Below are 13,922 nucleotides of genomic sequence, written 5' to 3' on the forward strand. Positions count from 1 at the left end.
ACTGCAGGAGTCAGGCAAGGAAACACATGAAGTGGGCAAAGGATAAGAGAGGAGGCCTCAAGCAGTTTGTATTTTGACCAACCTTAACCTTTCCCTTTCTGTGGAGGGCCAAATAAAGCACACAGACAGGCAGAGGCATTCACTCATTTATAACGTCAGCTGCATATAAATCTTTAAGGTAATTGAGGTAATTACTTTGTGGCACTTGGCTACTCTGGAGACCATGGGATTTACTCTGCGATTCATAGAAGTGGTTTCCTAGGTTGTCATTGCAGTGTGTTTGGAAGATGGGATATAGGTTCTTTGTGATAATGTAGGAATATTTTGCCTATTTAAAGGCCACTTATTTGGAATACAGCGTGGCTCCAGGAAAAAAATGCAGAAGGCCACTGAGAAGCTAAGCTGCCACAGGTGTTAGAAAATCCATGAGTAATGTGTTTACTGGAAGAATCCTGTAGGTCCTCAGCAAATTTTTTATACTTTCCATTTTGTGGATGTTTCTAAAGTACATATAATTTCAATATCTGAAGTGACCATCTAATTTAGTCTCCTTCACTGTATAGATGGTTAGGGAAGTCTTCCATCGTTACACTGGTTGGTCTCCTTATTTCTAGCATAGGTAATTAAAATGACAAGTGGCTTCTTTAGTGAACATACTTCAGTTACCTGAAGGTGGGGTGAGCAAACCATGAAGGGCCAGATAATAAATATTTTAGACTGTAGGATACATGTGGTCTTCATAGCCTATTCTTCTCTAAAAAGATAAAAACCATTTTTAGTGGGGAACCATACAAAAACATATTGGTCATCAGCTCGTCAGGTTTCACCCTGTAAAGTTTGTAGTTTGTTGACCTCTGCTATAGAGCATGGGTGTCCAATAGAATTTTCTGTGTTGTAGCTAACTGAGTATGTGAAATGTGGCTAGTCTGAGAGGAATTTTTAAAGGTACTTAATTTTAATTCATTTAAACATAAATTGTCACATATGCCTTCTGGCTACTGTTATTAGACAGTGTATCTTGAAAATTCACTTTGGAATGAAGAAAGCCTTATCATGCTTCAGTTTTTTTAGACTACTTTGTTTGTATTCCTATTTAATGTTACATGTATTAATAGGGAGTTTTCAGCTTGTACTTTTCATTTTCCCCTTCTCCAACTGACTCTATTTCCAGAATAAAATCTGGTGGAAAGATTTTCCAGAACAGCTTTCCTGTTCTGACCATACTCTCTCTCCTTGTTTTAGTGAGGCTGAACTGGAGGAGGTGTTGACTTTTTATACCCAAAAAAACAAGTCTGCAAGTGTCTTCTTGGGGACTCACTCAAAAAGTTCTAAAAACAGCAACAATTATTCTGATAGTGGGGCAAAGGGTGGTAAGTATGCGGGTTTATTAATGAAAAATAAGAACAAGTGAAAAATATGAAACTTTGCAAAAGAGAGCAAAGAGTCATGTGCTATGTAAGCACTAACAGACTCATAGATGGTGAAATTTTGTAGCATGGGGGTTGAAGATGAAGCATTCCATTTTTGTCCTCAGAACAGAGGAGGGACGTGGTCTGATTTTTTTTTTTTTTTACACGAAAATTAACAGCAGAGAGCTTTTTAAGACAAGCTAACAATAGCTAACATTTAAGCGATTGCTCATATTACTATAATCTGCTGGACATGATCTATTTTTTTTTTTACTTTAAAAAACCCATCTGGAGTAGGTGCTATTATTCAACTTCTTACAGATGAGAAAACAGAAGCTGAAAGAGACCGAGTAACTTGCTCAAGTGTCCCCTTTACCGTGCAGCAGGACAGGAATTTGAACCTTTGTCTGCCTGATTCAAAGCTTATGCTCTTAATCTGTGCTCTTCTGCCTTTCCTAATGGTTATTTCCCATTCTTTTTAAATTTCTTGCTTCCTCTGTCTTAGCAGCATCAGTATTTGGGGCAGAAGAATGTTTTGTTGCATGGAACTATTCCATACCTGGCGGGGTATCTAATATCCTTAGTTCCACATCCTAAATGCCTATAAGCTTTCAGTCCCTGTGATAGCCCTGAAGTTCCCTAAGCATTTCTAAAAGAGCTCATTGCTGGGGAACTCCATGATTGGGGTTCCTAAGCTCTCTAGCTCATGTCATATGATCAAAAATAACAGTGATGTTCTGTTATAAACAAAGCTCTGTGCCTTAAAGTAAGATTCATTTAAGATCTAGATGTGAAGTATAAGACCTAGGAAATCTACACTAATTCTGTCAGTATGCTAAGCACAAAATTCAAAGATAGAGACATGTTCCCTGCTGTTAAGACTACCGTAGTCTAATATGAAAATAGCAAGGATAATTAGTCATTTAAAATGTGGAGTGAGTTTTCCCAGAAAAACTGTTAGTGTTTAAAAACTGTTTTAGTTCAGAGGCTAGTCTACAAAAGCCTATTTATACTGAGCTCACTGTATAAAATATAGAATGATATTTCTAGAAATCTCCCAGCCCTCTTCTTTGAGCTATCCTGGCATATCCAAGTTCTGAAGTTAATTTACTGATCTGTTCATTTGTTCCTTCTACACATTTTCCCCAAGCACCTACTGTGTGTCAGACATTATGATAGTTGCGAGGTATACACTGACTTAGGTATACAGGGCTGTCATGGTACCTTGACTTCATAAGGTTTATTGTCTAGTAGATAGAGTTGGGTGAGTAAAGTTAGGAAGAAGATTGGTGGAAGCTCTGAAAAGCTCCTATAACAGTGTTGAAGAAGGGATCCTGAAGAGGCTGAGGAATTCTTATGATGAGATTAGGGTAGAGAAAAGCAGGTTCTATAACCTAGGGAGGTGAGGGCCTCCATTGGCATTCAGATAGTAACTTCTCCCCTGGCAGTAGTGGGGAAGCCCTGACAGTATGTACTGACAGCATCTGTTTGTACACGTGGGTCCCTGGAAATTTTGGGGCTTATGTATTAAGGACAACCTCTACATAATAAGATCTATATGTATTTATACCTATCTAGAATAACTAGAAAGGCAGTAGGCAAGTCCCAATCAAGGGAACATTATAACATCTAATGGTATCTGGACTGATTTCAACATGAGCAAACATGTGTGATAGTATCACCATTGCTAGTGGTGGTGGACATAAACTGATTCTTATGTCCTTATTCTTTCATTCTGAAAGATGATAGATAAAATGGCCTTTTGTAAATTTTTCTATGAACTAGCTCTTGAAAAAGATTTTGGAGTATTTCCCCAAGTACATGATTAGCTCTGGCTGTCCTGTTTTCAAAATTCTCTGGTAGAAAAAAACTAGTTTATTAGAGTGGAAATTTATTAGAGTGATTTTTGTCATGAATATACTGGTCACTCTATCTCAAACTCACTCAGCTTGCTCAAGTAAAACCAAGAAGTTTACTTTAAGATACAGAGCTATTGTGGATGTCTGGGCTCCTCAAGCAGTCAAGCGTCTGACCCTTATTTCCACTTAGGTCTGGTCTCAGGGTTGTGAGATTGGGAGTTGTGCTGGGCTCTGCATTAGGTGTACAGCCTGCTTAAGATTCTCTTTCTCCCTTTCCCTCTGCCCCTTTTGACCCACTCCTCTCTGTCTCAGAAACAAACCCAGAACTATTGTAGTATCCAGGTATCAGGCCAACAAATATTGTGGCTGTTCTTTCTATCTCTTGGCACTGCTCCATATATATTAGGACTTCTTTGCTCCAGTGGGTACCACCAACCAGCCTGGTCTCTTAGTTTCCCCTAGTGTGAATTCTTGGTAGAGGCATCTGGTTGCCCTTAATTACTTTTTTTTTTTTTTTTTCCAGGCATGTCCTAGCTTGGACACGGATGGCATTTTTCTCTGGTTCAGTTAGCTGTAGTAGCTGGGGTCAGGAATAGTTGGGAATCTTTCGGTTGGTTGCCCACTCAACAGGGCTAGTGGGTGTGACCAGCCTTGGGAAAATATGATGGGGTATGCAGTGTTCCTGGGATTGATTATTAGGTGTGTTATATTTTAGAAACAGGATTAGACATAGAGCATTTGATTGGTAGGAGAGCCTAAGGTCCGTATTTATTTTCTGTTTCAGACCACCATGCAACGATGGAAGAAGTGAAAATAAAGCAACCCAAACAGCAGCAGGCAACAGAAATTCACTCTGATAAATTATCTCGTGAGTGACTTCAAGCATACATAGGTTTGCTGCTCTCTCATAAGTCCCTAAAAGGAGAAAAAAAGGTCATCAGATAGTAAATGATTCTAAAGCATAAGGCATTATCCCCAAGAAGTTCCTTTTCTTTGTTCTTTCTCTTCTAGAATTTCCTATTTACTGATAACCTATTTCCTTCTGAGAAATTTTTCATTTTCTTAATAGTTAGAAATTCTGAGTACTTCCCCCCCACCACCCCAGAAGGGTGAAAAGCAGAGAGAGAGGAGTTAGCTGTCACTACCAGAAACCCTGTCCTAATGCCCTAATGTGTAAAATGCCTGCTCTGGTTGATGGGGGTAGTCTCAACTCCAGCTTTTAGAACTAAAAATGAACTGTTTCTGTGCCAGGTGGTCTTGGTAGGTACAATTCGCTAAGTTCATGATGAACACTCGCTAAAGTCTCTGTCATGATTTCCGTTTCATGCTAACATTATTTTGATATTTAAAAATGTTTACTTCATGTTTTATAGAGATTATATGTCAGTTTTTCCTAAAATGATCTGTTTTGTTTGTTTGTTTTTGTTTTAATAGGATTTACCACTTCAGCAGAAAAAGAGGCTAAATTAGTCTATACAAATTCTTCCTCTGCTTCTTTCTCTGGTCCTGCTGCTACTCTTCTGCAGAAAATTCCCAATACCCATTTGTCATCTATTATTACAACCTCTGACCTCTCCCCAGGGCCTGGCCACCATTGTTCTTTATCTCAGATTTCTCCAGCAGTCCCCAGCGTGTCTCACCAGCCAACAGTTTTACTGAGCACAGTCCCTGACACTGCGTCTCCCTCCATACATCCTGGGACACAGAACGTACCAAGCCCTGCCGGCCTGCCACGCTGTCGATCAGGCAGTTACACCATTGGCCCCTTTTCCTCTTTCCAAAGTGCTGCACACATCTATAGCCAGAAACTGTCTCGTCCCTCTTCAGCAAAGGCAGGTGAGTGAGAAAATGAAAGGCAGCCTACAATGTTAGCTTCTCCTCAGCCCCAAGAAAAACAAGAATTGTTATTTTTCAGTGTATTTCAAGTCAAGTATGACCCGAATAAATAACCAAAGAATTCTTAAAATAAGGCATCTAACTTTAATGAAGCAGGTAGACACATATTATTAGAAGTTCTTTCCCCCGTTTTTTAAATAACAGTTTTATTGAAATACAATTCAGATACTGTAAAATTCACCACTTTAAAATGTGCAATTCGGTGGTTTTTAGTATACTCACATAATTGTGTAACCAACACCACTATCTCTTATTTTAGAACATTTTCTTTATCCCTAAAGAAACCCCATACCTATTTGTGATTACTGTCTGTTTCCTCCTGCCCCACCCCTGGCAACCACTGTCCTACCTTCTGTCTCTATAGATTTGCCTATTCTAGACATTTTCTGTGAGTGTGATTGTGGTGTGGTGTTTTGTGAATGACTTCTTTCAGTTAGCACAGGATTTTCAAAGTTTACTCATGTTGTAAGCATGTATCAGGACTTCAATCCTTTGTATGGCTGAATAGTATTCTGTTGGATGGATAGACCATACTTTGTTTATCCAATTATCAGTTGACGGACATTGGGTTGTTTTCACTTTGGGGCTATTGTGAATACTGCTGCTATTAATGTTTGTGTACAAATTTTCGGGTGGACCAAGTTCTCCTTTCTTCTGGGTGTAATTCATAGGAGTGGAATCATTGGATCATAATTCATGCTTTTTGTTGTTGTTGTTGTTGTTGCTGGGTAACTTACAAACTGTTTTCAAAGTGACTACTTTTACTGCCAGCAATGCATGAAGGTTCCAGTTTCTCCACATCCTTGCTAACACTTACTCTTGTCTGTCTTTCTGATTTAACTTATTCTGATGCGTTGGAAGTAGTGTCTCATTTTTATGGTTATCATTTGCATTTCCCTAATGACTAATGATGCTGAACATCTTTTCATGTGCTTATTAGCCATCAGTATACCTTCTATGGATAAATATTTATTCAAATCCTTTGCCCATTTTATTTATTTATTTATTTATTTATTTATTTATTAATTAAATTTATTTTTTATTGGTGTTCAATTTACTAACATACAGAATAACCCCCAGTGCCCGTCACCCATTCACTCCCACCCCCCGCCCTCCTCCCCTTCTACCACCCCTAGTTCGTTTCCCAGAGTTAGCAGTCTTTACGTTCTGTCTCCCTTTCTGATATTTCCCACACATTTCTTCTCCCTTCCCTTATATTCCCTTTCACTATTATTTATATTCCCCAAATGAATGAGAACATATAATGTTTGTCCTTCTCCGACTGACTTACTTCACTCAGCATAATACCCTCCAGTTCCATCCACGTTGAAGCAAATGGTGGGTATTTGTCATTTCTAATGGCTGAGTAATATTCCATGTATACATAAACCACATCTTCTTTATCCATTCATCTTTCGTTGGACACCGAGGCTCCTTCCACAGTTTACACTGAGGCTCCTTCCACAGTTTCCTTTGCCCATTTTTAAATTGGGATGTTTGTTTTTTATTGTTGAGTTATGTTCTTTATGTAGTCTTAATATAAGTCTCTTGTCAGATACAGGACTTTGAAATATTTTCTCCCCTTCCGTTGGTCATCATTTCATGTTTTGAAGCACAAAAGTTTTTAATTTTGATAAAGTCTGATTTATCTGTTTCTCTTTTGCACTTTTACGTTTTTGGTATCACATCTGAAAAATTATTGTCTAACCCAAGGTCACAAAGATTTATATGCATGTTTTTTCTAAGCATTTTCTGGTTTAGGCTCTCTCATTTAGGTCCTTTATCTATTTTGAATTTAACTTTTGTGTATGATGTGGCATAAGCGTCTAACTTCATTCTTTTGCATGTTATATTCACTTGTCCCAGCGCCATTTGTTGAAACAGAGTATTATTTCCCTGTTGAATTGTCTCGACATTCTTGTCAAAAATCATTTAATCATAAACGTAAGGGCTTATTCTGGAGTCTCAGTTCTAGTCTACTGATCTATATGTCTAGCCTTATGCCAGTATCACATTGTCTCGATTATTGTAGCATTGTAGTAAGTTTTGAAGTCACCAAAAGTGGGCAACCCCGGGGGGTTCAGCAGTTTAGCGTCACCTTCAGCCCAGGGCGTGATCCTGGCGACCTGGGATTGAGTCCCATGTCAGGCTCCCTGCATGGAGCCTGCTTCTCCCTCTGCCTGTGTCTCTGCCTTTTCTCTCTCTGTGTCTCTCATGAATAAATAAATAAATAAAATCTTTAAAAAAATAATAAAGTCACCAAAAGTGATTCTTCCAACTTTGTTCCTTTCTTCCATATCGTTTAGACTATTCTGGATCCCTCGCATTTTCATATGAACTTTAGGATCAGCTTGTCAATTTCTGAAAAAATAGGCAGATGGGATTGGATAGGATTGTGTTGAATCTGTAGATTAGTTTGGGAAATATATTGGTCAAGTTTCTAAACAGGTTAGTAATATCCATGTTAAGATGAGTTACAGATAAGCTATGTTTTGTAAATAGTCAATTTATATTTCTTACTTAGTATCTAAGTTCAAATGAAATGGATATTATAATATGTACCTTGAATCAGAGATATTAAATATCTACTTTAATAAGTCATAACTATGAATATGTGCATGAATGTGTGTGCTAATTCTTAGTGGTTATTCCTGTAATTTAACTTTCTAAGATATATAGTAATAATAATCAATAATGTTCAGGTTTGAACTGTTTTTCCTATTTGAGAGAAATTCAGTAAGATAAATGTCTTCAATACCCTGTGTTAATCAAAACTTAAAAAAAAACAAAAAAACTTCCTTTTTCATGCTTTTCCCAGAGAAGAATAGGGAACAAAAGGAACTAATGAGTTCAAAACTATTTTTAAATTTCTGTTGTGACTTATCCTTTGACCTGCGGATTGTTTATAAATACATTATTTAATTTTCAGATAGTTGGCATTCTCTACTTCTTATAATCGTGTATTTTGCTTATTTCCATGGTGGTCAGAAAACCTATTCTGAATGGCTTAAACAGTGAGGTAAATGACAATAATAGCCTGCAAGTGATTTGAGTAAATTTTTCCGTGGTTATTGAATAGTTCAGGAGTGACAGTAGGATATGATTTAACTTCAGACTTTCTAAAGATAAATATACAGTATGAAATTTCAAAGGTCACCATCTAAAGAATAAAAATATGGAAATTCTAAACCTATGTGAAGAAGAAAAATGGATTAAGTAAGAAGCTTACAAAAAGCAAAATAAGTGAAACTTGAAAAATACAAACCAAGTCCTAATGTCAAGAGTCAAATAAATATTAATGGGTTGAACTTGTTAGAAGAGTGTCAGATTGAATTTTTTAAAAATCCAACCATATGCTTTAACAGAGATGTACCTAAAGAACAAAAAGTGGTTGAAAGTAAAAGAATAAAGAAGTGCCATGTAAATACCAACCAGAAGAAACATGGTATAGCTATATTAACATATGCTAAAAAATAGACTTTAAGATATAAAATTTTCTTACAGATACAGAAGGTAATTACATAAGACAAAAGGTAAAGGTTAGGTTTAGCAGAAAGGTAAAATGGTTCTAAGTGCACCTAATAAAATAACTCCCGAATATATAGAATAAAGATTGATACAAGTACCCGAGGAATCTACAAATCCACTGTCTTAGTGGGAGATTTCTACATATGTCTATCAATAACTGATAGACTAAACAGATTGTTTTAAGTTAACAAAGATGAAGAGGATTTGAACAAGTCGATAAGCTTTATCAATTGATCGTGTATAGAACTGTGTACCCAATAATTCGAGAAAAACATCTCCTCAAACACACATAATATATTTATAAAACCAGTCATGTTCTACACCACAAAATAAGACAAATTATATGAAATAAGACACATTTCACAGAATGATAAAATACAGGTCCATTCTCCATCTACACTGCAATTAAATTGAAAGGCAATAACAAAAAGATACAGCATATAACAAATCTTCATGAATGTCAGGATTAAAAGTCAGACACTGGTGTTGTATAGAGGTGTTGAATCACTATATTGTACACCTGATACTAATACTACACTGTATGTTAACTAACTGGAATTTAAATAAAAACTTTAAAAAAAAAAGGAGTCAAGAAATCATAATGGAAATGTAAAAGTATTAGAACTGAATGAGAAAACTGCATGTTCAAGTGCTTGGAGAGCAATGAAAGGCAGTATTTGGAGGAAAATTTATTTCCTTAAAAACTTTCATTTGAAAAGAAGAAAGGCTGACAATTACTTTGTTTTGTGGACATTATTGAAACATAATCTAAATAAAGAAAAAAGAGAAGGGCAAAATATCAGAGAATTCAGAAATAAAGCACACTAGAGAATATCAAAGCCAAAAGTTCTTTGAAAACCCTAATAAGATGGACAGATCTCTGGTGAGACTGATCAAGAAAAGAGAGAAGAAAAAAAAAAAAGAGAAAAAATAAAAAATAAAATAAAAAAATAAAAGAAAAAAGAAAAGAGAGAAGACATGAATAAATAATATAAGGAATGGAAAAGTGGTAGAGCATACAAATATTGCATAGGTGACAAAAAGAATACTGTTAAACCATTTTATTCCAATAAAATTGAAAACTTACAAAATGGACAAATACAAAAGTGTAACATGTAAATTGACTCAAGAAGATGAAGAAAGCCTCACTAGTCCTGTAAATATTTAGAGAATTGAAACAATAGTTAAAAATCTCACAAAGAAAATTTGAGGCCCAGATAAGTAAGTTCCAACAATCTTTCAACAGGGAGATAATTCCAATCTTAAACTGTCCTTGAGAATGGGAAAAGAAATAATTCTCAACTCATTCCATATGTCTACTTTAATCTTAATAAAACCAGTTGGGGACAATCTTAGGAAAATTATAATTTTATATTGTAATATAATTACAGTTATGAACATAAATACAAAAATTTTAATGAAAATATAAGCCAGCCAAATCTAGCAACATATGAAAGAGATAGGACAACATGAACAAGTTTATCCAAAGTACACAGGAGGGACTTAACATTTGAATGTATAAACAACATTTGCTACATCAACAAATTAAAGCAGAAGAACCATATTCATCTTAGTAGATGTAGAAAAAGAACTTGATAAAATTCCACACTCATTCATGATAAAGCTCTCAGCATACTAGGAAGAGAAGGAAATTCTCCCAAGCCGGAAAGGGCCATCTGCAAAATCCTACAAGAGGTATCAGTGTAAATGAGGAAATGTTGAAAGAATTCTTTTTAACGTTAAGAGCCATAAAAGATGCCCACTAACATTGCTTCTATTTAATGTTTTACTAGATCCAGCATAGTAAGGCAAAGAAAGGAAATTTAAAGCATAAGGATCAAAAAGGAGGAAATAAAATTTGTTATTTGCAGAGAATATGTTGTCTACATAGAAAATTGAAAGTAATCTACAAATACATTTTTTAAATAAATATTTTAGCAGTATAGCTGGCTATAAGATCAATATTAAAAATCAGTGGCCTTTTCTGTATATTAGAAACAAAGAGAAAGCATTTTTTTTGTATTGTGGTTAAATATATATAAAATTTACCATCTTAACTTTCTAAGTTTTTAAGTTTATAGTTCATTGGCATTAAGTACATTCACATTTTGTGTAATAGTTACCACCACCAAGAAAACGATAAATTTAGGAAAGAAAGGAAATTTTATAAGGCCTTTTGAAGGACATTAGAGAAAACCTAAATAAAATAAGTTAAATAGACTATGTGCACGGATGGAAAGAATCAGTGTCATAAATGTTTCAGTTCTCATCAGATTGATCCCTAGATTCAATACAAGTTCAACCGGAACCTCAGTAGGTCTTTTGTTACACTTGACAAGAACAAAACTAGAGGAATACCTTATTATGACATATAAAGATATGATAATTAAGACAGTGTAGTATTGGCAAAAGTATAGACAGATGGGCCAATGGAAAAGGAGAAGAAATTAGAGATATACAGATAGATAGAACTTTGATACATATCCAAGATGGCATGGTACATAGTGAAAAAGGAGAGGTTTCTCAATACATAATGCTGGGATAGTTAATAATACGAGGGAAAAAATGAAATTAGGTCACTGACTCATACTATGTATAAAATCAATTTCAAATGCAAAACTTAAAACTTCTAGGATAAAATAGGAGCGCCTGATTGACTCACTTGGTTAAGCATCTGACTTTTGATTTAGGTTCAGATCATGATCTCAGGGTTGTGAGCTTGAGCCCCATATCAGGCTCTGCACTCAGCAGGGAATGTTTGAGATTCTCTCTCTTCTTCTTCCCCTCCTCCATGCTTCCGCATGTACGTACATGTGTGTGTTCCCTCTTCCTCTCTAAAATAAATAAGTCTTTAATAAAAACTTCTAGGATAAAATAAACGAGACAATCTTTAAGATTGTATGATATGAAGCAAGTGAAAACATAAGCAAAACTCCTATAAATCAATAGGAAAAAGACAACTCAATAGAAAAATGATCAGTAGTGTCAGAAAGGAGGTAACACATATTTGATGTCATTATTAATCAGTAAGTGTACAATGAGATTTTTACTCCCTTAGAAGTGAAAAGAATTAAGATACTTGACAATACCAAGTGTTGGAGGGGATGTGGATCTGTAGGAACTCTCATATTTTGTTTGTGAAAGTGTAAACAAATTCCACTTTGGTATTACGTAAATTTGAAAATTTACATACTCTAAAATTCAACATCCCATTCTTAAGCATATACACAAGCGAAATTCTTCCACATGTGCACCAGGAGATGTATTCAAGAGTGTTCATGGCCGCACTGTTTATAATAGCAATAAGCTTCAAATAGCCAAAATATCCATTGATAGGGTAAGAGAAAAATACATTGTAGTGTATTTGTATGGAATATCAAGCAGCAGATTAACGTATTTTAAGCTATCCTTAGCAAGGATGAATCTTGAAAGTATGGTATTGAATGACAAGAGCAAATCTCAGGAAACTACCGCAGTAAGATATTACTTTATAGAACTCAAAACTAAGCAAAATTATCTAGTATTTTGTTTATGCATACACACACATACCCACACAAATACATTATTTTTTTTTACATTATTAAAGATATTATTAAAAAGGAAGGGAATGAATGATAAGGGGAGGTAAGAGATGTCTCAAGCACGTAGTTGATGCACATTAATTAGTGATATGGTTTTTGAGTTGGGTAGTAAGTTCACAGGGGTTCGTTATAGTATTCTTTATAACTTACACATCTGTTCTAAAATTTTCTGTGTATCGCACAATAAAGTAAACATGAAAAAGTTACAGATTTTTTTTTAAGCAGTGTCACCAGATTATATATAGCAAATGATCACAGTTATCTAAGCATTAATAAGACAGAAAGGAAACATGTTTCTACTTTTCTGGGTTTTAAACTTTTTTCTGTCAGCTATGTGACTTCCGTCATAGAAAAAATATGAACCTTGATATTATTAAATAACTTCTTTTTGCTAGAATTTCAGTGCTCAAAAATAATAGAACTCTCCGATATTACAGTTGAAAGAAGAGCATTTAAATATGAAAGGAAAATGAATCATTTAGTCAATATAAGATTATTGCTGTTTTTCTAGTTATACTGTTTTGCTTTTATCTGTTTTCCCTTTTGAGCTTGGGAAGAAGGATTGTGGCTTATTTGACAGTAGATGCCACAGACTACTGATAAGTACAGCCCCATCACAAAAAGATAAGAATTATAATGAGTTTTAAAACTACAACTTTTTGTTCATCAAGATTAGTAAATTCTAGCAGTGGTTGTTCTCCACTGCATATGACGAAATTTTGTGTGTGTGAAGCTTTCATAGTAAACAAAAATATATTAATAAATGCTTGTAACGAGTTGTCCAAGATCCCTGGGATTCAGTCAAGTATCTGTTGGCTGAGATTTCTTTGTCATCACCCTAAGTTTTACAGGGTTTTTTCCCAAGATGGGTAAAAACTTTTCTCTCTTTTTAGCAGGTTCATGCCATCCAAACAAACTGCACTCGGGAATGGCTAAACCACAAAGAGAAGAAGATGGTTCTCTGTACAGCAGACGGTATAACCCAAGTATGGTTACGGCCGAGCTTCAGCGGCTGGCTGAGAAGCAGGCAGCCAGGCAGTATTCCCCATCTACCCACATCAGTCTCCTCACCCAGCAGGTACGGACAATTGGGGGACCAAGAGCTCTTTGGTCCTGAGGATTGTATTAAGGACACAGTACTTTATCCTTCCCTGCCTTTGCTCATTTCCTGTATGCTGATGCTTGTTGAAGGAGTACTAGTTGGTGTGAGCTAAAGAATGAAAATGTTCCTCTTCATCTTTGAAGAAAATGAGCCTCTGTTTCAGGTATTCCAAAATTAAGCCTGCTAACTCTGATGTACTCATTTCATGGATAAACAGATCTGAATGTTCAGCTGTCAAATAGACTTTTAAAGGATCTTTAAAAATAACTTCTTTCTTTGGTAAAATTTTCCAGTGAGTTCTAGTCTTAGAAATCTTTTTACCAGAATGTCATAACATTACCTTTTACCTTTTGGGGTTTTTTGTTTGTTTGTTTGTTTGTTTGTTTTTGTTTTTGTTTTCGTTTTTTTAACTATACCACCTTTTTGTCTCTTGATCTCAGGACATTTTATGGCTACTGATTAGTGAAGTATCTCAATACACCTTTAGCCAACACATATCATTCTCCCCATTTTACAGATGGGGGAAACTGAGGCTGAAAGAAGATAG

The 13,922-nt window shown here is 35.5% G+C and overlaps 1 protein-coding gene across 29 annotated transcripts in view; it reads left to right on the forward strand.

Moving 5' to 3' along the window:
* TTLL5 (tubulin tyrosine ligase like 5) overlaps positions 1-13,922 on the forward strand; it is a 269,103-nt gene that overhangs the window by 106,721 nt on the left and 148,460 nt on the right. For 25 of the 29 annotated variants that reach the window (XR_005363557.1, XR_005363556.1, XR_005363558.1 and 22 more), the window contains 4 exons: positions 1,243-1,370; positions 4,053-4,136; positions 4,703-5,104; positions 13,167-13,351. Coding sequence is in view for 23 of the 29 variants with exons in the window: in XM_038545325.1 (XP_038401253.1) it covers positions 1,243-1,370; positions 4,053-4,136; positions 4,703-5,104; positions 13,167-13,351 (799 nt within the window). In the remaining 6 variants the exon portion in view is untranslated. The remainder of the gene's footprint in view (positions 1-1,242; positions 1,371-4,052; positions 4,137-4,702; positions 5,105-13,166; positions 13,352-13,922) is intronic. The other 4 variants (XM_038545309.1, XM_038545320.1, XM_038545314.1 and 1 more) reach the window with 2 other exon arrangements.

This window comes from Canis lupus, chromosome 8 (assembly GCF_011100685.1).
Source record: "Canis lupus familiaris isolate Mischka breed German Shepherd chromosome 8, alternate assembly UU_Cfam_GSD_1.0, whole genome shotgun sequence".
Taxonomy (NCBI): Eukaryota; Metazoa; Chordata; class Mammalia; order Carnivora; family Canidae; genus Canis; species Canis lupus.